The sequence below is a fragment of the Chamaea fasciata genome, unplaced genomic scaffold (assembly GCF_029207755.1).
Source record: "Chamaea fasciata isolate MVZ Bird 193981 ecotype frontalis unplaced genomic scaffold, bChaFas1.0.hap1 SCAF_5, whole genome shotgun sequence".
In the NCBI taxonomy this organism is placed as follows: domain Eukaryota; kingdom Metazoa; phylum Chordata; class Aves; order Passeriformes; family Sylviidae; genus Chamaea; species Chamaea fasciata.
Genome location: NW_027094090.1, coordinates 33,498,561 through 33,522,015, shown reverse-complemented (window position 1 = coordinate 33,522,015; position 23,455 = coordinate 33,498,561). Strand labels below are relative to the sequence as shown.

At 41.3% G+C, this 23,455-nt stretch overlaps 1 protein-coding gene and 1 long non-coding RNA gene across 2 annotated transcripts in view; both read left to right on the top strand.

Annotated features, from left to right (window-relative positions):
- Positions 1–6,034: 6,034 nt before the first annotated feature.
- Positions 6,035–23,455, top strand: part of WIF1 (WNT inhibitory factor 1) — a 38,171-nt gene continuing 20,750 nt past the window's right edge. The window contains exons 1-2 of the mRNA XM_066183196.1: positions 6,035–6,185; positions 6,283–6,422. Coding sequence (XP_066039293.1) covers positions 6,050–6,185; positions 6,283–6,422 — 276 coding nt within the window. The 5' untranslated portion in view covers positions 6,035–6,049. The remainder of the gene's footprint in view (positions 6,186–6,282; positions 6,423–23,455) is intronic.
- On the top strand, positions 8,682–21,883 carry LOC136290188 (uncharacterized). Its single transcript, XR_010721035.1, has 3 exons — positions 8,682–8,701; positions 8,879–8,925; positions 21,450–21,883. It is a non-coding gene; the product is annotated as an uncharacterized lncRNA (long non-coding RNA).

Sequence of the window (23,455 nt, the reverse complement as noted above, 5' to 3'; positions counted from 1 at the left end):
AGGCAGGGGGAGAACATAGTTGAATGGCTGTGCTTCAAAAATTACATAATTTTTGGATTATTTTGTTCTCCCATGCAGTTTAGTGCCAGAGAGGAACATACGGCTCAAAGTGATCCTTTTCCACTTCACAATTCACATACTGTTTACCATATGTGAGGCATTATTTCATGCTATGACATGTATAATCACTCCCATGTCTATTCTTCCTTAGGACAGAACGAACAATATACCTTTTGTCTTTCTGCTCCTGAGGCACTGTCACTCTGATCGTCTTTTTGGACATTGACTATGGTTTTCCAAGAATATTTCTAAAAGATTTTGAGGTGCTTTTTTGTTGCTATTTATGTGATAAATTGCAATGATATCTTTAGCTTTAACCTTGATTCTGGAAGTACCTGAGGTTTTCTTGCTAGGCAAGTACAGACCACTTGATCAAACTTTATCAAAGAAACTTGCATGATCCCATAGTCGCAGAATTTGAGCTTTTAATCTCCAGTGTATGATAAAAGCACCAAAGGCTTTGTGGGCAGCCACATTCAGCAACAAATCATACTGCTGTCATACATTTCATTCCATTTCAGTGAGTAATATTTATACAATCTGTCCAGTCTCTCCTCCAATAGATGTCAACATTAAACCCACTGGAGATGATGCTGCAGGTAAGTAAATCTGATAAGAGATTGCTTCATTTGGTACAATATAAAAACAAATTGTGAAGGAATAATTGGTTAGATCTGTTACTCATGTTCTCTGTAATTTCTAAGGCAGAAACTTAATTGCATCCACTTTTTTCTCCTTCCATTTTATCTTTTACATTGTTAAAATCTTCTTTCTCTCAACCAGATGCTGGACCCAGTGCCTAAGCTAAGGCTTCATTTTCTGGGTAATGCTACATCCTCACTCAAACAACTCAAGACAAAATAACTTGGTGAGTCTGCAGTGTTCTCTTCATTCACTAAAAAGTACTAAAGAGGTTCCATGGAGGCAACCAGTAAAAGGAAACTCACAGAAATGGTTTCCTATATACATACTTCAATATAAAGTTTTCATTTTAATTATTTCTGAGACTATTTCACAACTAAATGCTTCAATGAAAACTTGACTAAATTAATTTTTAAATCAAATTGCAAATCTGATAAACAGGAAGGGTGAAATGAAATGTGTTAATACTAATGTAAGTATTCAGTTTAGTATGCTTTTCAGTGTTTTAAAGACATACAATTTGCATTGCAAATATATTTTTAATGAAATATTCAACAATCAAGATTCAAGAGAACGGAAACAATTAAAAATATACATGCGTGGAAATTATTTATAGAAAAGCAATAAACAAAAGAACTCTTCTTTCTTAAAAATTGCTTTAGTCTGCAAGTTTAGAAACAAGTATTCACATCTCCCAGTCATACACAAAATCAGTTTCAGAAATAGAACTTTCAACCTGAAACAAAGTTAGAATTCGTGTCACCAGGGCAAAGAGAATTACCAGGTAAGAGGGCTCAGAACTGATGCCTTCAGGGTAATATCAATGATTAATTTGGGGAATAATTAATAAAAAATATTATGCACTGTTCCTTTGAAAAATTAAATAATTGAGGTGTGAATTTACTACAGCCTATTAAAATAATGGAAATTGCAATAAAATAATTTAAATTAAAGCAGTGCAATTTACTAGTGAAGTTTAAAAGGCCAGTTCTGCTTTTTTAGAAGAACAGAAATGTCACACAATTTTATATTAAAAAAAACCCCAAACCATTGAAAATTCAGTTATTTGAAAACTTTTAAAACCTCTGGGATAATATAACCAGATTCTGGGGTTCTACGACAAGACCAAAGATCTGGTTTCAGGCATGCTGAAATGAAGAACAAAATTGATGACCAGCTAGAAAAAATGAATTAAATAACTTGCCTATTGCCTCTCAAGAATATGACAGAAGCAAGGATGAGGACATCTCTCTCTAACTTCTCTAGCAATTTGAATTTTTTTTTCTGTAAGCTTTTATTCGCTACACTTTTCAGCTTCAGTAAAGAGTGGAACAATGGCTGTAAAAATGATTGTCTTCTTCAATACCCAACCTGGTTCAAAGCCAGACTAACTCCATGTTCTCCAGTGGATGACCCAGGACTATTGTAGGAAAAGAAATGAAAGAGATAATGAACTGTATTATGAGTGATGTAAAATAGAAGACTTCTGCTGCCAGAGTGTGTGTTGTTACAACCTTCAGTATTGCTTTGACATAGTTTTTCAAACTACAATCAAGAGTAGGTTCTAAAATAAATAATTGGAATGTTATATTCAGAATAATTGAAGGTGGAGTCTCTAATTTCCCATTTGACATTTCAGAAACTTCAATTTAATCCAATTTCAGAAAAACTGATTTTTCTAATAAAAACTGATTTTTCTAATAAAAACTGATTTTTCTAATAAAACTAGTTCTATGGAGTTTTCTCCTGCCAGCTCTTAATGACAGTTGTTTTGGCTTAAGCAGGAAGAATTTAAAGGGATCTAATTCCCAATGCATAAGCTTGGTGTCCGCAGAGACTGGCAGGAATTTTATGATTCCCTTCAGTGAATAAACCCAGTGAAGGCTGAGCACTTCTGAAAATCCTGCTGCAATTTGGCATCTTCTTGTTTATTTAAATTGTGCAGGTGTTAGTTATTATCTACCACTGTTCACCACATAGAAACAAACCAATAAAATATGTATTTGCTATTTCTGAACACCTGAGGTGAAGCAGCATCTATAACTTTGTAATGAAAATTATTGCCTCGGGCCATATTTATGCCCAGTACTGTTATTATTTATGTCGTTTTCTACCACTTTTTATATTATTCATAGCTGATGATCAAAGGGCATCAGACTCTGACTTCCATATCCTTCCCTGGGTATGTCATCATTCAAACCATCCATTCATTAAGTCATTCCAAGGCTGTCATCAGGGGGACGCTGTCAGTTGCAATGAATGTCAGAGCAGGCCACAAATGCACTATATATGCATTCTTATGAAAGTTGGTGGAACTTGAAGCCTTATTCACAACACAGTTCTGTTTTCATACATCTTTTCCATCTCATTAAACAAAGAACCACAAAATATTTGCTTTCCTGAGTATATTCCAATCCTCTCTCCATTATGCTCTCAACCCACTTGAAAAGAAACTATTCTTCCCTGAGATACGTCATGTAATTTAGGAGAGACATTAAAAAAGGGATCAAGAACTCGACCAAGCTTGTACCTAGATCTCCACATTGAATGCAAGCAGGTAGTATGAGCACAAGTTTAGCAAACTTTACCCTCAGTGAATCTCATTGTGCTACAGCACTACAGCAGGGAGAAACTGGGGAGAACAGGCACTGCAGTACAACAGGTCAGTCTCAGCACCAACACAGGACCCGCCTAAGCCTTGGCAGATGCTGGAGGAGAGACACACAGTTAAAACAACTACAGAGGTGTCTCTGGCCTTGGATAGTCTGTTGGTACAAACACATACCCACCAAACTGTACTTCAGTCACTAGGTACCAGCTAATTTCTGCAGAAAGTAAGCAGATTGCTATTGAGTTTTTTACTCAGGAGTGTTTAAATTGCACCATCACAGTTTTGGAAATTATGTTCCTGTTTTACTACTTGGCAATTAAATTATCTTCCTTTGCTGGATTTTAAGAAAGCCCATTTAAATGATAAATAACAACGTAAATCATTGCATTAGAATGTTAAATATTCTTCCCTATCTTGAGGTCCCTTTTTAACTTGTTTCTAACAGTTTCATTTCAGATTTTTTTTTCCCCACTACGTTTCTCTTTTGTAGTACAGTTAAAAATTCTTGTGCATTTTCAAGCTAAGAAGATTCAAGCACGTTTGAAAACTAATCTCTCGGATTGGATCCTTACCCGGTTGTTCGGGAGGGCCCTTGCCGGGGGATGAAGCCCCGCGGCGCTGCTGGAGTTGGGCAGGGCAGGGCAGGGCGGGGCACGGCAGGGCAGGAGAGCCGCGGCCGCGCCCGGTGCTGCAGCGGCGGCGGCGGCCGGCAGAGGGCGACCCCGCCCCGGCAGGCTCCGGCTCGCAGGGAGGGACCGGGACAACCCGGGCCACCGCACCCACAGCCCTCCTTCCAACCGCGTGCGGCCAGACGGCGGGAGCACAGAGGAGTGCGCGAGATTTTAAAAAAGTATTTTACACAAAATAAATGAGAATCATAGAATCGCAGAACCTCAGAATGGTTTGGGCTGGAAGGAACCATGAATGATCATCTCAAATTTCAACTCACCTTTGACGAGGTTGTGCATTCATCCTGGTCTCTAACACTTCCCGGAATGGGATATGCACAACTTCTCTGGGTAACCTGTGCCAGTGCCTCAACACCCTCACAGTAAAGAATTTCTTTCTGATCTAAACTTACTTTGATTTTGAAGCCATCCCCCTTGTATCATATCACTACAGCCCCCTGTAGAAATTTCCTCTCCAGCTCTTTTCTAGGCTCCCTCTAGGTGCTGGAAAGATGCTTAAGGTGTCTCTGGAGCCTTGACCGGGATGAACAACCCCATCTCTCTCAGCCTGTCTACATAAGAGAGGTGCTCCAGCCGTCTCATCATCTTCATGGCCCTGCTCTGGACTCGATCCAACAGGTCTACATCCTTCCTTTGTTGGGGACCTCAGAACTGTATGCAGTGCTCCAAGCGGGGTCTCACAAGAGCAGAGTAGAAAGGGAGAGTCACCTCCTTTGACCTGCTTATCACACTCATAACCAAAAAATAGCAAATAATCACCCCTATCTCATAAGCATCTAGAGGTGAGGCACTTCTGTTAGAGTACATACACTGACTCTAGTTTTTGGAGCCTAAGATTTTTCATCTGAGCAAGTTCCTAGGGAATGCCACTCAATTACATCTGCCTGGAAAAGAAAGATCAACTTCATGTTGCTGTCCATTACATAGAGAATTCCAGTCCCGGCAGAAAGTACAGAGGTAACAGAATCTAAAGCAGTAATCACAGGGAGAAAATACCCTCCTACTCCTTCCAGAAAATTACAGACAAACTTGGGGATTTAACTCAAACTTTATCTATCCTGCTAAGTTTGGGGTTGTTTTTGAGTTGTTGTTGTTGTTTGTTTGTTTGTTTTTGGTGTTGGTTTGTTGGTTGGTTGGTTTTTAAGGCTTTTCTTTTTCTAATGGAAGAATCCAGAAAATTTTGAAACAATACTTTTTTATTCCTTTACAAGACGTGATTCTGTTGAAATAATTTTTTTAATAGAAAATTCTTTCAAGCTTTACTAAGTTTCTATATTGAGCCATTTCCAGTTTCTGTGTAAATGGCAACCTTTCAGTGTTTTTCAATCTCCACCGCTCTCAAGACCTTCGGGCAAAAGCCAGGTAAAAAGTATTTTCTTCCTTTAGCACATTGCCTCATGTTCTACGTCGTTCCCTGGTGCTGGGAAGCGTGTCCCTGTGCCACTGTCCGGCTGATGGCTCGCTTTAGGGACTGACCTGTCCAGCTTCGCGGGTCCCCGCTGAAGCCACGGCGCCACTGCACACACCCGCTATTTGGGTGATGCTCCCCCCATCTCTGACTCAAACCTCACGTGTACTGGGGAGACGGCTACGCACAACCTTCGTTTCTTCACGCAGACACGAGTATCTGCAGCGACTCGTTTATGACCGTGGTGGTGCCACTTTGACTGTCAGAGTGCCGGGGTGCCCCTGGGGGAGGGTGAACACAGGGAGGGGGCCGGGACGCGCGGCAGGGCGGCGACCCTGCCGTCTCACGGGTCCCCCGTGACAGAACGGGCGTGGGTCACGGTCCCGGCTCTCGGCTCCGCTCTTGCGGGAGTGGGCGGCCACCCGCAGCCCCGGGCTTGGAGCGCCGACCGCCCTCCGCGGCGGGGGAAGGACGGTGCGAGCGCCGCGCTCCCGGCCGCCCGCGGCGCCGCCCGCCGCCCACCCCGTGCCCGCCCCGCCGCCGCCGCCGCCCCGCCGGGGCCGCCCCGCGGCAGAGGGAGGGCGGGCGCGGCCGGAGCGGCAGCGGAGCCGGCGAGCCCCGGGCGGGCGGTGCGGGAGCATGGCCCCGGCGGGGCGGCTGTGCTGTGCCGCGCTGCTCTGCGGCGCCCTCAGCCTCTGCAGCCTGCGGGCCGCGCCGCGCCAGCCCGACACCCTCTACTTGTGGATCGACGCCCAGCAAGCGCGGGTGCTCATCGGTAAGTGCGGCCGCTGCCTCTGAGCGGCGGGCGGGAGCCCGGAGCCGAGCCCGGCCCGGGGGGGCTGCCGCACATTGCGCCGCTTTGCCTTCCGCAGGCTTCGAGGAGGATATTCTGATCGTGTCCGAGGGGAAGATGGCCCCGTTCACCCACGACTTTCGGAAAGCCCAGCAGAGGATGCCCGCCATCCCCGTCGGCATCCACGCCATGAACTTCACCTGGCAGGCAACGGGACGGGTAGGTGCCGAGATGGGGCCGCGGCAAGAGACGGGGGACGCTCTGTAAACCCGGGCAGGTGGTTCGGCCTTGGAATGGTTGAGGAAGCCCTCTCCGAGGCGTGCTGGGGCAGCCCTGGGTGCGGGAGTCCGAGGCGCGGGCGGGGGGTGGCTCGGGGAGCAGCGGGAATCGTGTTGGGATGGCTGGGAAGGCGCGCTGGGAAGAAGTTGTAAGGTGCGTGGGAGCTTCGGGCTGCTCGGGCGTCAGAGAACCCGCAGGCTGGTGAGGTGTGAGACAGAGCTCACCAGGAACAGCCCAGTCGCCTGCACTTGCCGTAAAATTTTGTACCGGACGGTAGTTAACGTGGATGCAATTTTCTTTCGACTTTCTTTAGCTTATGGACGTACAGTACAGGCTCTTCATTGATCTCTATGAACTAAACGTGTAGGCCTAATTTGTAGTTCTAGTAAATAACAGTTGTCTTCTGTAGACTTACTTTTACCAAGCTGAATTGTAAAACCACATAAATCTGCAGTTTATTGAATCCTGTTGGATTCTTTTGTTGAAAATGTAAGAATCTGTGACATATTTTTGTGAAGAAACATATGTATGATTTGACACACTGACAACATATGTTGATTTTGCATAAAGCTGGAACCTGTTAGTGTACATTATCATGGATACAGAAAAAACCTGGTGGCATAAAATCCTGGATAAAATTATTTCGTTTTTTCAATGCTGAACATTGACTTTATACAATAAAGAAGTTGGCAGAGATGGAACAATGTTTACACTTAAAAATTGATTGTATAATTCAGCTAATTGCAGCTTCACATATTTGATTGTGGTTTTGGTTGTTTGAAAGTACTCTGTCTACAGGAATTGTTTGGCTTCAAGGTGTTGTCTGATGCCCTCACAATTTTTGCTGTCCTCACAAAGCCTTTGGGTTTGGGAAGTGCTTCACCCCCTCCTCCAGAGAGGAAGGTGAATGTGGAGAGACAAAACTTACTCACAAAGGCTAAGTGCCTTGCTCCAGGTCTTTGTCGTTCCCATCAAGCTTTACAGAGAGAACAATTTTGGACACCAAGGGCTGGCATTTAAATACCTAGAAATAATTCATGTCTTTTGGGACTTTATTTCCTGCTCCATTTCTCTGCCACCTTCAGTTGCTGTTCATGATAAAACTAGCTCTTTTTTGAATGAGTGATCAAGACGTTAGACTGAACACTGTCCTTCTCTTGTATTTCCTTCTTGTGCCCTCCTCTCCCTCCTTTGCTGCCTACAGGTAGATCATTAGGAAAAGGTGATTCCAACAGTGGTTTCAGTGAGAAGAGTCACAGGCTTAAAGACATTATAGAAAAATGTTCTGCTTGATGCCCCTTGCAGGATGAAATCCTTTCTGAGCAGCTGCAAAGGTGTTTAACCCATTAGTCCACCTCCCATTTTCTGGATTACTGAATATTTCTTAGACAAAGCATTCACTTTTAGTAAGTGAAATACCTAAATGGTTAAAAAAATTCTGCGTTTCTCCAGAATTTCCAATATTTTATGAGGGGAAGAAATGAGTACGTTTTTACTTCTTTCCAGTGTTCTATTTTTGTTTTAAGTATATACATTCTTAGAAATTTCCATTAACACATCCAGGGAAGTGCTAAAAACTTGCTACCTTTATTCTGTAGTTTTCTGGGAATTTCCTAATTCAGGGAAGGGAAAATGAGAAGTGGAAGGGAGAAGAGGAAGAGAGAGAGAGGATAAAAAGAGAAGAAAAAGGGGAAAGAGAAGCAAGAAAGGAAGACAGAAAATAAATGGAAACTAGAACTTTTTTGAAAGAAAGGCATTTGAAATCCTGAAGTACCAGACTGCTTTCTGCAAAACAGCTGTTAACTGTTGCTTCCCGTTTGGTAAAACTGAAATAATTCTTCAGTGAGCCTTGTACCTTATGGACCTTTTCACCCTGTACCCCACTTGAAATGTGAAGATGTTTCTCTGGGACTCCAGGATTTGGGAGGACTCTCAGTAGTATATGCCTCACCTCTAGCAGCAGCTAGACCCTTTTTGGGTCTACAGATATAAGGCTTCTCCTGAGTAGGTGCAGGAGATCCTGTCTATGGCATTATGTGGTTCCTGGTCCTGATATCAGCAAGACGGGGGAGTGAGAGAGCAGCTGGGTGGGTGTCTGGCAGCCAGACAAGGTCAACCCACCACACCTGGGTCCCAACAAGGCACCTTGGCATGTATAAATATCCTGTGGGTAGATCCCACCTACCTGCTCCTGGGATAAATGATGATCCATATTTGAGGTGAGTAAATAATCCAACCAAGTGAGTGGCAAGGCTTCTCAGTCCTACCCGACTGAATATTCTAACTCAAAAATGTCTTGTTGAAAGGCATATTTTAAGGACTAGATTACATCTGTATTCTGTGTAAATAGAAATGCTTGAAACTCACTACATTTAGGTGTTATTCTTCTGTTGCAGTGGTCTTTGTGTCCTGAACACATTTTATGTGAAAAAGATTTTGTTTGGTAAGCAAACAATTAAAATAATTTTCACTAGAAAGAATTAACCAGAGAAAAGCATTATTTGCTTTTAATTCCTAGTCCATTACTTCTAATTAATTATTAGGAAATATAAGGGGATACCCAAAATTTAAGAGTCTGAGGGTGCTGAATGAGGGTTTTTGCTAGTGAAATCAGGATGCACTAGGGGTGACAAGAATGTTAAAGTACTGAAAAACGGGTTTGTCATGTTGTTATACACTTTATGCTTCCACCTGTACATTAAAGCAAAACATTACAGTTACTATGTTCTCTTTGGAAAAGAAATGTAATCTGTGTAAACTGACAGTTACAAAGATTGTTCTTTGAATTGAAAGGTTTAAAAAAACAAAAATCAGCGATAATATGTAGTATATAGTATGCATCTATGTAACCACTAGAGCTCACTGGTGTGCTTCTTGGTCTTCTTCTGGATGGTTTTTGCGAAAGAAAATACAATGGCTTTTAGTGGTCTTGTCCTCTATGGAAGATTGAACTAAAAAAACTTCACAATGATACCCTATCACACTGATTAATGCTGCAACATGTTTTACTGTGTCCACTAGTGGAAGTTACCAAAAATTTCAGTGATAACATCATTTCTACAGCATCTAGGAATTTATGACAAGTATTTAATCTCCAAATCCACAAAACCTAGCATGTATTTTTAACTTTCAGTGGGAACTCTGACAGCTGTAAAATTAAGTTCACATCTGGGAGAGTATTGGTGGGAGAGAACCATATTAAAAAATTAAATTATTGCCCAGACAGCAAGTGCCCAGTGGCAGAGAAGCAGCCCAGTTGATTTAATAGACAGGGGGTGAAAAAAAGAAACCGAAAAGTAAGTTGGAATTTTTCTTGTGTAACATTCTCGGGTCTGATCCACAGAAATAGTCAATCTGGGTCACAACCTGCCCAGGCTGCTTTCTTCCTTTCAGATATGGGAGAAGTATTTGTGGTCAGACGAATTCTTGTAGCAGCTCAATTCCCCCTCCTCACTGTAATGAGTACGCACCCCATGGCTCCTCTCCTGGTGCATGGTTGAATGCATGCCCATGACGTGACATCTGAAATAAGTTTCAAAGAGTTATTGGTAACCTTGAGTAAATCAGAAAGATGCCCACCTCTGAGGAAGAGGGAACGTATGTCTTCAGTGCATTTTCTAGCATCATTTCTATATTGTAAAGTGAAGGTCAGGAATGCTGTATAGTTAACAGCTCTTGGAGGTTAGTTCTGGTCTCAGCAATGTGACCATCAGCCCTGAATAGCTCACCTGCATTCTCTCAAATCTCATATTGCTGAGATGTAGCCTGACCATAAATAAAATAAATAATATCAATATTATTTATTTAAAATGGATGAAATGGAATATCCAGCTATTCTAGGAGCAGATTTGTTTCCTTGCTCAGAGGGAAGCTAAAACACCACCAGTTTTAAGGCATTAGGAGTGTATGTAATAAGGTGCTCCAGTCAAACATGGCTATTTCCCTGAAAAACGGAAAGAAACCAAAAAGTATTGAATGTCAAAACCTAATTCTTCAAAGGAAACTTTTCTTCAAAGAAACTGCTGGTTTTTTGTAAATATCTTATACGTAACCCGTCATTACAACAATGCTTTTCAGCTTAAAAAAATGTCTAATATGCAAAAATTAGGAGATTTTTTCCAATAAAAGTATGGCCCTTCTCAAAGTTTGGTCAATGTAATTGCGTAAACTCACACTTGTGATTTTCAGTGGTACGCCCACTGCACTTTCATGTCACCAACCTGGGGAAATACTTTGTTTTCTGACCTCTGTACCAAAACTTCTATGTGGAATGTGAAGATGTTTGCATACTGTGAGCATGATTTTTGGACAGGGGGGTCTCATATAAAGAGAACAGCTCTAAACCTTTAATATTTGGATTCTGCTCTGCTGTGGTATTTTGCGTCTCAGTGTTGTAGACATGCCACCAGGGATCAAAGTAATACTGTAGAGATCCCACTTTCTTAGTAAAGCAGGCATGTGCCAGCCATCTGTTCCATCTGCTGATAGAAAACAGCAGTAAAATTTCTCAAAGTTTTGCCAAGAAGAAAAGGGGGGATTTATTGCTCAGCAGAGATGAGTTACAAGGCACCTTGTAGTGTAAGCTGCATCTGGTTTCCATAGTAATTTACATGGCATGTGTGTAAACTACACAATTATTCTTTTTACACAGCAGTGTAAACCTATGTAAAGTAAACAGTTCTTCAAGATTTTCATTGTTTATAATTTCTATAAATAATCCATTTTTAACAACAACAAAAAAAAGCTAAAGTCATAAATTATTTTCACTACTTTTACAGTAGTGGCTGCAATGTACAACACAACTGTTGAAAAGCATTGGAACTAACAAGGACACCCCAAGCTTCAAGACTGTATTTTGTGGAAATGTACAGATTTCACTCCCTATGTTACAATTTTTCTGAAATAGAAAATCCAGGCTTTTCTCTTGTACTGCTTTTCTCTGTGTTGCTTTCCTGTTTGTGGAGGTGAAAATGTTTTCTGGCAACATCACCTCTTTTTACAGACAGTTCCACAGGTATGTTCTCAGTGGTCTAGAGTTAATGCCATTAACAAGTAATGCTATAGAGAAAGAACTAACAAAAATGAGAACTAACTGAACTAATTGGAAGTTTTTTTTCATGTACTTACTATCTTCTCTTGTTTTCACACTTTCCAAAGAGGTTTTTCTGGGGTAGCTACAACTATCATTGACGTGGTTCTAGCCAAGTGGATTATGTACCTACAAAACAAATGTAAGAAACCACACCCTTCCTAGGGCATGCTGATATGTGAGGAACATGGCGTGCCCCAGAGTTTTCAAAACTGATATGTAGTAGATGTTTGCATCACATTGAACAGAATTTCAAGAGCTGGATACCTTAGCTCAGAACAATGATTATAATTTTTAAAGCTTTCAAGAAAATGCATCTCAAAACCTCTTCTGTTTTGCCTTCATCTGGGTTTACACTTGGTTTGTTAGCGTTTGTTCTTCTTTTATTTACATTTTTCTGTACAAATTCCACCATCTGAAAGATTCTACTTTATTTGTACTAGTCTTTTGCCATCTTGGATCTTTTTGTTTTGCTGGGAGGTTTTTGACAGTTTATTTGTGGCTAAGCTCTTCACTGCATCAAACTGTAGCCCAGACACAGTGGAAATGTAATCCCACCTCATCTGGCTGGCATGGCTGTGCCTGATGCAGCCCAGGCCTTCAGCACTGCCTCCCACCGCACTCCTGCTGAAGAGTTGAGGAAGTGGCACTTACTTAAGCAAGGTGCATTGCTCTAGCTGGAGAGCAGTTGCTAGTGGTCCACCTCAGAGGTCAGTCCTAGGTCTCATACTCACAGTGAAGCAGCAGCCCAAAATCTGCCTCAAAAAAGTGATATAAATAAAGACACTGATACTGTTGTAAAGAGGCTCTAGGAGGCTTTACCCAGCTACGATACCTGAAGTCCACCACAGGACTACAGATTCCATGTGGAATCTTAAGTCTGTTCAGAGAACACCTTAGCAATGGCTTGCAAAGGTTTGGAGTGGAATTTTTTCCCCCAGCCACACAACAAGAAAACCCCTGGGTTATTTTGCATCTAGAATGACAGTTTGCTGTTTTCCAACCAGCTGGTGGAGTCCATCTTTTTTTGGCCATGCAAGGAAAAATGGGCAATTACTTTTGAGCTGCTTCACCACTTGCTGTCATCAGTGCTAAATACTTCAATAAATAACTTGAAGACCAAACACTGCTTTCAGAGCTGGTCCCACAAATCCTCTGAAGTTGTCCCTTTGCCTGGGTAAAAAGGCAGCTAAAGCCAGCTGATCCTAAAGGAAATAAATATGCCTGACATCGAACCTGGCAATCTCCCAGCCTCAGGTTTTGGCCCATCACCAGGCAAAATAAACTCCCCAAACAGCAGCCCACTAATGAGAAGGTCTATCACCGGCTCTGAGCACTGAAGCACAGAAACCAGCAGCAAGAGTCAGAGAGACAGCCTTTGCAATGACAGCTGTCCAGAGAAGCAGAAGGCAGGCTCTTGGACCATCCTGACCATCAGAGAACAGAGCTTTCAGTACTGTGATTATGAAGGTAATTTTTTTCAGAATACATGGAAGACATGGACGAATTGCAACTTTTTGTTGAACAGAAGTTAAGGTCTCCCTGTAACATTTTCTACATGCCTTCAACTTGCAAATGTGTGAATATTGAGATAGCCAATGGGAATCTGAGACTTAAAACCTCATTGGCAAATAATCAAGTCCACTGAACACATTCAGTAAGGAGTACAAGTACCAACTTCAACCTGTTGCTTTTGAACTGCTGCGAACACTGGTTTCATTTTGCCAAGTTTGATCCTTAGCCAGTTCTCTTTCTTGGAGAAGTTTTGGGAAATAGATTGAGCTGTTGAAACAGAATCTATTTGAGTAGCCAGGTTGAAACAAATTTATTTTCCCATTGTGAAGCCACAGATACATAAGGTTTCTGCAAGCAGCTGTGTGGCTGCAATATTCCTCACAGAGACTGCCAGGGAGAGCAGGCAGGTTGCACAGCAGACCACACTGTCAGAGAGGAAGAAGAGGCAAAATACAGTTGTCTGGGTTTGTAATCACAAGCAACAGATGATATGCATAGACATATTAAGACCTGGGAATTAATTTGCCTGCAGAACATGTTGGCAGTAACCTTGATTGATATGTTGTTGTTGTTGTTGTTGTTGTTTGTGCTGACTTTCCTTTCTTACCTCCTTCCTTCCAGTTTTGCACTGGAACCTCTATTTATACTGCATAGGCATGATCTGTTTCCTGTATTGGCAAGGGAGGGTAGCTGAAAGCTTGTAACCCAACACATTGATTCTCTCTGATCAGACCTGTGATGTGTTGGTATTAGATACAGGAGCAGCTTATACTGATCCTAAAAGGCAAAAATTAGAAGCTTTCACCACATCAAGAACCATGGGTTTCACATTTTTACTTGATGTAACTGTAGCTTTCCTTTGATGGGACTAAGTCTGCACCATATCCTGCCCACTGACAGTATTCACATTCACATTTGAATTGTCTCAGTGTGAATATCCCGCTTAGTTAATAGTGCCTTTTTAGTTGTCTTGCCAAATATTCATAGTAAAGTAAACTTCATAATTTTTATAGTATCATGGTGCCACTTTCATTCTATGATTCTATGAATCGCCTGACACTAGAATTAGAAGATGTAAAACATTTTGACATGCATATTTTATTTATATAATAACTTTATTCATCCAAAACGAAGGGTTTTCTCATCCTGTAAAATACAATCAAACAGTATAAATACATCAAATTATATTAATTAGGAAATACTTTAAAGGAAAGTAATCTGGGAGTTTCTGGGCAGGAGGAAGGGTGACCTGGGGGTAAAAAGCTCACCATCTCTGCAAATTCTTGTAGAATCTTTTGCTTTTCCGCCTCTTCCCAAACCCAACAACTTCAACAGAAACTGTCTCTAGGTTTATATATGTGTTCCTTTCCCTGATTGCAAAGACTAAAGTAAGTGCAGTGAGGTCTTTCCCCCTTCCTGATTTAGAGTAGGTGCTGGATCATACCGAGGTTCTTCAGCCTTTTCTGTGCCCTGTAGTGGTGTAGAGAGCAGACCTGACCGCACAACAAGGTTTGTGGTGTGTGACATTGTTCCCCTCCAGTGTTTGTTTGGTTTTTTTTTCTCCTGAAAATACTGTGGACCCCACTCAGCCCAGTACCGCTCACTTCATTTGTCAATAAAGACTTGTTTGGTATATTTGGGGAATCTTCAGCAGCCTATGACTCCAGGAGAATTTAGAGATTGTCAACATATCTGGAATGTATTCAGTGGCAAAAAGGACAATTTGGTCCCAGTCTACAAGAGCAGACCAGATTTACCATAGATATTTATCAGGGAATAAATTAAATCTCTGATCTTAGAAAAACTCTTGCATCCCAAATGGGACAGTTGTCTTATAGCAGAGTGCAGACTTTTGCTGTCATTAGACTCCTGCTTGTTTTTCATCACAGGTAAATTTGGGCTTGGGGAAGCCCACACATTCGCTCCTGAGGCTGCTGTCCCTCTTGCATTTTCTCTGTTAGGGTCTCTGCAAAAGATTCTTCTGGGGAACTTTCACCTGCTGGCCCTCCCTGTCAGGATTTAGACTGGCACACGATTGGTCACGTTATCCAGAATTTAAAAAAAAACACAACAGAAGGATGCAGCTTTCCCAAAATAAACTTCCTGCCTTCCTTAATAGGACTTATTCCTACAAGTGTGTTTAAAAGGTTTATCTGGAATCTCAGCTTGACCCTGTGCCAAGTCAGCAGAGTCCAGGCCTTGTGAAGATGCCTATGGTGCAGATAGACTCCACCCGCACCCAGGGAGGGAAAGAAAGGTGGTTCAAGACAGCAGATAAATCAGATTCTAGCTGGACTGAACTTCATTCTGCAAGTGCTGGTCTCTGTCTTTTAGGTGTACAGGAAGTCAAGGATGAACTGGTTTTTTTAAAGATACTTCATTTAAATGCTGGGAAAAACACTGGGCCTTAGATCAAAAGACTGGACCTGGGAGGCTGGTACTGTAACCCAGGGATGAAGCTGTGCTGATCCTGCCTATGGAAACAGTACAAAAGACAGAAAAGCTGTTTGTAGAACCTGTTCAGTTTCCCATAAAAAACTTGGGATAGGATTGGGCTTCCTTGTTTTACTCTGAAGAGAAGTCCATCTCCTTTGAATAATTCAGGGTAGAGTTATGGAGGACAGAACTATGGGGAGGCCTCTATAGGACATGGAAATATGACAGCAATATACATCCACTTAGCAGAGTCTTCGGTAGAAAAATCAGTGTGATTTCAATACAACTGCAAAGACAAAAGTTCCTTTTCAGATACTCTTAGTGGTAAATTTAGTTCTTTCACGGTAGGATCTAGAATTTGCTTTGATCAATGGCACCCTGTGAAACAAGAAAAAAATTACTCTGAATTTTCACAGAAAAAGGAATTTGAAAATCCATGCAGTAGGTATTCAAAGAGAGCAGTGTTAAGGAGGTCTCTCCTAATGACTAGTCAGGATGGAGTTGAATTTTTGCAACTTTTCAAATTTTAAACACTCATCTTCCTGTAAAATAAGGCTGAAGACCAATATCTGCTGGGCAATACAGAAACTCTCAGTCAGAGGTGCTGCAAACTTTCTGTCGCATGGATACACAAAAATGGAGGCATCCCTCTTTGAAGCCCTTGAAGGACTCCAATCTGACAGAAGCTGCTGTGAGGTTTCATAAGTTTTGAGAAAGTTCACTGCTTACATTTTGAAGAGAAATATTTATATTTACTATACAGGAGTGCCAGTTAAAGCCAATATTGAAACACATGGACTCAATAAAGGCCAATTATGTGACCTTTGCTGTTTGCCACGCTTTTAACTTGTGTAAGTAATTGATTACACTTTCATGAGATCATAATCAGAAGGTTGTTCTTTGGTAATGGTGTGCTAGAGGAGCTTTATCCCCAACTTCAAAGCTATTCTGTGAGGCTTAAGAACAAAGGGTTGAGAGTTTGAAGTGTGGCCAGAATGAATCTGTATGTATTATCCATGTTTACCACCATTCAAAAGGTGGATTAGCTTATTCTTCATCTGTGAGCTTTCCCTCATCACATCAGATGAGCCACCATCTCTAAGGTTTACATTTGTGCTTTTAAAACTATTCTGCTTAACTAAATATAGTGTCTGTTCAGATCCCCATCATAACTAACCTTAATACTTGTTAGTGCAAACACTTCTTGAATAGTAAAGGTTCTATTGAAATTATTTATGCTCTCTGTGAAGAATTTTCAGGGTAATTATTAAATATCCATAAATCCATCCAAAGCCTGAAACTGTAAATAGACTATAATCTAAAGATGCCCTCCCAAGATCAGTCAGCCAAGATATTCAGTTACTTTTCAAGCTGTGAGGGGGAGAAAATAACCCTGTGAGGTTTTCTCAGTGTAGATGGAGCCATGTAGAAGTGTTGCAGGTGGCAGTGACAGACCTGCAAGAACTTGTTTTCTTAGGAAGTAACCTGATGAGACAGTATTTTCTTGTTGTTTTTTTTTTTTCTAAGAGCAGTAATCATTTTCTCCTTTTTTATTAGCTTTCGGAGACTGGTATTTTAAATGTCCATGATCAAGAAATGTCCACCAGAGAGAGCACTAATCTTTTTCTGGGTGAACAAAGAATAAGTTAGCTCTTGCTGTGCTGGAACAAGAATTAACTTTTCAGGAGAATAGCCTTTATGAATTTTCAGGATACCAGAGCAATATCTTGTGTTGAAGATTTGTAGATAGCATAGGCTTCTGTGTCTCTTACTTACTTTAAATCTGAACTCTTAATGATATTTCTCTTTCTGGTATTCTGTTTGCTTCTCTCCCCTTCCTCAAAGGAGAATTATCTAATTTTCATCTGTAAGACATAAGAGAAAACAATTTCAAAGAGGCTCATGCACCAGGCCTGCTTCATGCAAAGAAGTATCATTCCTTGCTAGAAATTTTCAATATGTAATTAACTGTGCATATTTGTCAAAACCTTAGTGATTTTGTCTTCTTTCAGCTTAATTTTTTCAAAAGTGACTCTAGTGAAGCTGTTCTAAAATGCATTCCAGAAAATGTGTTAAACGAACAAAAAAAGCTCAAAATATGGGAAGTTGGGCTATTTCACTCTCTTTGTTTCCAAAGAAAGCAAGATAGAGGAGTGAGAAACTCCCAGACTTTCATAATTGAGGAGCTGTAAATTTGTGACTGTTTTAAAAAGATGGTGCATGCCACACGCCTTGGTCTCCACGTGCTTGTACTTAACTTGGAGGTTTGCGCAACTGTTTGCACATCTGCTGCTGTCCAAGGCTCTAGCCTAGTGGAACAGCGCCACTGTCCCCACTGCAGGTAGCTGCTGCATCAAGGGATTGCCTCTGATCTAAACCAAAACCGTATTGTCATTAGCAGGTAATGATGGACAGGAATGCATACGAGGCTTTTATTTGTCCCTCTGTCTCAGGAACCTGCTTTTTTGGCATGATGATGACCTTCAGAGTTAATGCTCTGATGATATACTGGGACTTTTCTTTTTCACCTCTGTTCCTCTCAAAGCCCAGTTTTCCTAGGAAGCCCTTCAGCCTCCAGTCTGGCATTGGTTTCAAACGACTGCTTCAAATGCTAGAGTGCCTCTAGAGCTCAGGGTCTGGTGGGAGAAAATATTTGCTCAAAATGACTGAGTAGCTGCCCTGTCTCCCATATCTCCCAAAGAGCAGAGAACCGCCAGAATCAATGCTAAAAATAATCTAAATCTATTGTGTTGTGACCTCACCGAGCTTCTTGACAGTGGGTTTTTTTTATATTACTTATCTTTATAGAAATAATTTTGTCATTGTTTGGAGGAAAAGCTGATGTATTCTGCTAAGATTTCAGTCCATCTCCCCAGTGCAAAGCATTCTTGGAAGCCTGTAATATCACCTTTCAAACTCCGAGGCTTCTTTTAAAAGCAAACAATAAATTTCTCTTTCCCAATTTCATAAATCATTCTGTTGGAGGACCTGATCTGCCATCCACAGCTAAATGCCACAGGAGACATTAAGCCCCAGTTATTCATCTTCCGTTGGCAAAATCAGAGAGTTTTATACCATTCTTCTAAAACCATTGAAACCACAAGTAGTTATTGTTGAAAGTTTCATGCAGGGATGCACTCTATTGTTAAAAAAGTCTTTCTTCTTGTGCATGGATTTTCTTCAGCCTACCACGATTTCCTTAATGTGAAGAAAGCGGGCATAGAAGAGCGTCTGCAGATTTGTGAGCATTTCACCACAGCGTTGTCTAATTACTACTGCCACATAATGTATTTTTCTTTGAGATTGCCCATTTCTTTGAATTCTAGTTTGTGTCCTTTTTTTTATTTCTTTAAAACACTAAAAATCTCCATTCCTCCTTTTGTGTGCATCTCTGTTTTTTTAACCCTGCTGCTTCAGTCCATTCCCATACCCTTAGCAGCTGATACTGGAAGACAGTCAGGTTATCCTGCCTTCTGTGTAAACTGATTTTCTCAGAGCTGGTTTAAGTATCGCTTCATGTTGTTGAGCATGCCTCCCATTTTAGGTCTACCTCTTGAGGCTGACAGCAAGTTTCTGAGTGTTACACTGAGGTGTGAAAAATGGTTTACCCACTCTGTTACAGGACCAATTAACAGGTTCTGTCCCTAGCACAAAAATAGGCAGTCTGTAGGCAGACACTTTATTATCTGCTTGAAGCCTCATTATGTTGTTCATTACAGCAGTGTCTAGACTGCACTGCAGTAACAAAATGTTCACATATATGTACATATTCCTACTCTGGCCAGACTCCTTCAACAGCCTGGTATGCACACTACGGGTAATCTTTGTTGGAATTCATCTCACTTTGCTTCATGCTTCATCTTGGAACACAGATCAACTTCTCTGACCTAATGCAGTTAATGTCTTGGAGGAGCAATGGTTCATGCTGTAAACACCTAACACACACATACATTATCTCACTTTGTGACTTTATTTATGGCATATGCGGCTGTGAGCATCTGCTATGGATAATACAGGGTAGAATCTTCTAGTGTGTGGATAGCCAGAAATATTCTGGGGTAAAAAGAAACTTCTTTGATGTGTTTCTTTCTTTAAATAGAGAAAACTGACATTAAGATGTCTTTATCATTTAATTGATAACAGAACATTCGGCACTGATCTCTAAAATAATGAGAAGAAAATACAGTTAATTTCTTACATCTACTTCCAAAGCTAACATACATTTGCTTCTTAATTAGAAAGGGTGCAGATTTCATTAGGTTATTAAACTGTGACATACAACAGTTCAAGCTACTCTGCTTTGCTTAATTCTATGTCTATCACATAAAAATGAAGAAAGCATAAAGCATATTATCATGAATTTTTTGATTAAATATGAAAGAAAAACCGGGCAGAAACAACATGGCATCTGAATGATAAGAGAACTTCAATGCAGTAGATCTTGAACCAAGGAAGGGAGATCTGTAGGAATTTTAACTGTACATCCTTTAAAGCCAAACAGCCGACAGATGTTTGCTACGATACTTGTTAGAGGGCTTCATTATTTTTATAACCTTTTAAATTCCTCTGATTTATAGAAAACAGCCATTCAAAGTCCATAAAAGTTAATCCCGACCAAGGAATTATTTGCCTAAAATGAAATTTCCTCTCTCTGCTGAGGGCTTTACCCACACGGGGGAACAGTTAAAGGGCAGCTGCTTGGGGCTGCCTGCTGCCTGAACGCACCAACTCCCCAGTGTTCACACAAGGTCTGCAGGGGTCCTTGCCGCAGTTTCTGAGGATCTCAAACAAAGACTTTCCACAGAAGTAAAGCATACTCTTCCTTGGGTGCTTCCTGAAGTCAGGCTGAAATTCCTTTGTCCATGCAAAGTGTGCAATTGTCAGTGATCAGGAATTCAATGCAAACCCCAGTTTCTTCACCACCTTTGACAACATTGATTTAGCTAAGATTTAGCTTCACTACCAAATTTAGACCTTTACATACCAGAGAGTTCATAGGCTGGCTTGGAAAAAAAACCAACAAAACACAAAAAAAATGAGAGTGCCTTTATAATGGAAAAGGGATTACGGACTATGGATTTTTTCCCTTTATCTGCCAACAATATCCAAGCAAATTTCGCTGTCACTGCCAGGTCACTCACAATGACCACTTACAGCATAAATTACAGTAGTCACTAGACAATATTTTAATTGCACAGACCTGTATCTTCAATTAACCATCATCACTAAATTTCATGGTAGGCTGGAGCATGGTAAATACTTGCTGAGAGCATGTTGTTTACTTTTCAGTCATGATGATTAATGCAAGTTAATTGGCAATCAACTCCAATTACAGCAGGACAATACTGGAGACTTGATGTAGAGTTTGCGTCAAGACAGATTTTCTCCAAATAGATAGGATATGGCAGTCAAATCATGTTTTAGATTCACAGATTTGAGGAGTTAAACTCTTCTGCTTCATTGTGCAGCCTCTCTAGACTGGGATTTTTGTATATAACTTTTATGTCAAAATTTAACCAATTTAATCCAGCACACATGATTTGCAAGCGTACTCTGCAGCAAGTGACTTTGAAGTTATGCTAGCTGGATCTACCTGAGGTGTTTCAGCTCGTAGATGCTATCATTTCAAGAAGTTCAGTTTCTGTCAACTCAGCAGATGTACAAACATTTGCAGAGAAATGGTGAGAGGAGTTATCCCTCCTCAGTGCTTTATGTGGCTTTATTTCTGAGCAGCCTGTTGCTTGCGCAATGTCTCTTCCCATCTTTTTAACGTGCCATCAGAACATGCTCCTGCCTCAGGCACTAACCGCTGCTACGCCTCTCCCCTGGTTAGAGGAATTACTTCCTTGAGCAGCAGTGAGTATTGTGGCTTATGCAGCAATGACCCCTTTTTCCACAGGGAACTTCCTTTTTGTCTTTATCCTTAGGCTCTAGAAAATCAGCTCTAAAGAATGAGATTCCAGTCCTTTTCCGACAAATTGGGAATCTGGCTCACAAGCTGACCTTCTACAACAGTGTGTCTGGAATGGAAATATGGGAGTGGAGCTGTTTGGTCTAGTTACCAGTTGTTGTTTACTAGACTAGTAAGAACATAATGTTTTAATATCCTAGGTCATAACTCATTATGACCTGGTTTAGATACAGCCAAACATCAAAGCTAACCAATGAGAAACAGACAGTGGTGCCTTGACTCACTCACTGCACTGTTCTATAGATGTGTGGAGGCATATAATTATTTTCCTGAACCAAAGTTTTATTTGAAAACAAAAATGTTCACAATCTAACTTTATGTCTTGTTTTCATATTTTGGCATGGTATATTGTATTGGAAAAAAAATGTCTTTAATTAAAAGCAGCATTTTGAACATTACCCCAGACTTCATTTTTCATCTCTGGTTTTACTGCTTCTCTCCATGTCCTCTCTCCCTCACACATTTACTCCATGTGTTTAACCCCCGTTTAAAACTTTCCGTTGTTTCCCTATTGTTTTACTTACAAGTCCTCCTCTGAGGTCTCTGTGCCTACACAACACCCTCTGAAGATTGTCCATGTAGAGTGTAGCCCCTCATGCTATCTCCTCTCTGCTGTGGGGTCTCCTTACTGTCCCTACAGAGCAAGTGAATGTGCTGCAGGGCTGATCAGGAATTTCATAACGACCTTTCTACCCAGGTCATGAGTGCTCTTCTGGTGTCATCAGGAGCTAAAGGGAGATGGTCTCTCACACCCTGCCAGGGCTTCTGCTCAAGTTAGCAGAGCACAGAATCCCTGAAGGGCTGAGGCTGATCTGAGACTAGGCACTCTGACCTCAAGAAGATCTAGTCCACCCCTGTGTTCGAGCAGTATCATCTAGAGCCACTTGTTCAGGACTTTGTTGAGTTGGGTTTTGAACATTTTCACAAAGGGAGGCTCTACTTACTTTGGGCAAGCTGTGCCAGTGCCCAGTCACCTGCATATTAAAACGTGTTTTCTCAGTTTCCAACAGAATTTTCTGTATTGTGCCTATTGCTTCCTGTCCTGTCACTGGTTACCACCAAGCAGAGCCCGGGTCCATCTTCTTTTCACCCCCCATCAGCTATTTATACACACTGATTAGATTCCACATAAGCCTTTTCCAGGCAGAATACTCCCAGCTCTCTCAGCCTCTCCATGTATATCAGACACTCCAGTCCCTTGATCATCTTTGTGGCCCTTCACTGGCCTCACTGCACTAAGTCCATGTCGTTCTTGTGCTAGTGAGCCAGGATATTGCAGGAGAAAAAGGACCTTGTTCTGACTAAGGACATGGACAGACATCTTATAGACATAAACCAGCTATCATTTATCAGCCCAAATTTTGGGTTTAATTTCTCTTTGCTGCACTGTTTTATCTAAAAGGTAGACAGAACAGTACTGTCTCCTGTCAGTGAGTAGATGGAAATGCATTGTTGGCAGTGCCCATGCTAAGGTCTCAAGCACTTACCTGAGACCAGCAGATAGAATTACCTGTAATCCCTTATATGCTTCATGATAAACAAGATGCCACAATTTAACATAAAAGTTTAATTTCCACTTGATCTGCACACCAGCAGTTGTGCTATTGACAGTAGTAGAAGCCTCTAGTGACTGGCTAAAGTGCATGCCTCAGGTGTACGTGGTGTGTGCAGCCACACCACAGACACATGATGGCACTTTGCATCAAATGTGAAGAAATCTTGAACAGGTGGCCCAACAGAGAGGCCAGGCTCTTGTTGGGTACCAGAGCCTACAATCTGTGCCACAATGCAGGTGCTTATTAGGGGTAGGATTAAGGTAGTGGAAAGTAGTTTATAAATCATGTGGACACTTTCTAGGGATCACCAAAACAGATCATTGATGTTGCTGTTAATGAGTGACATGAAGCCAGCTTGGTAGGAGAGCTCTCGACTCCACCCTTGGAACAATGTAGTGGACTGGGG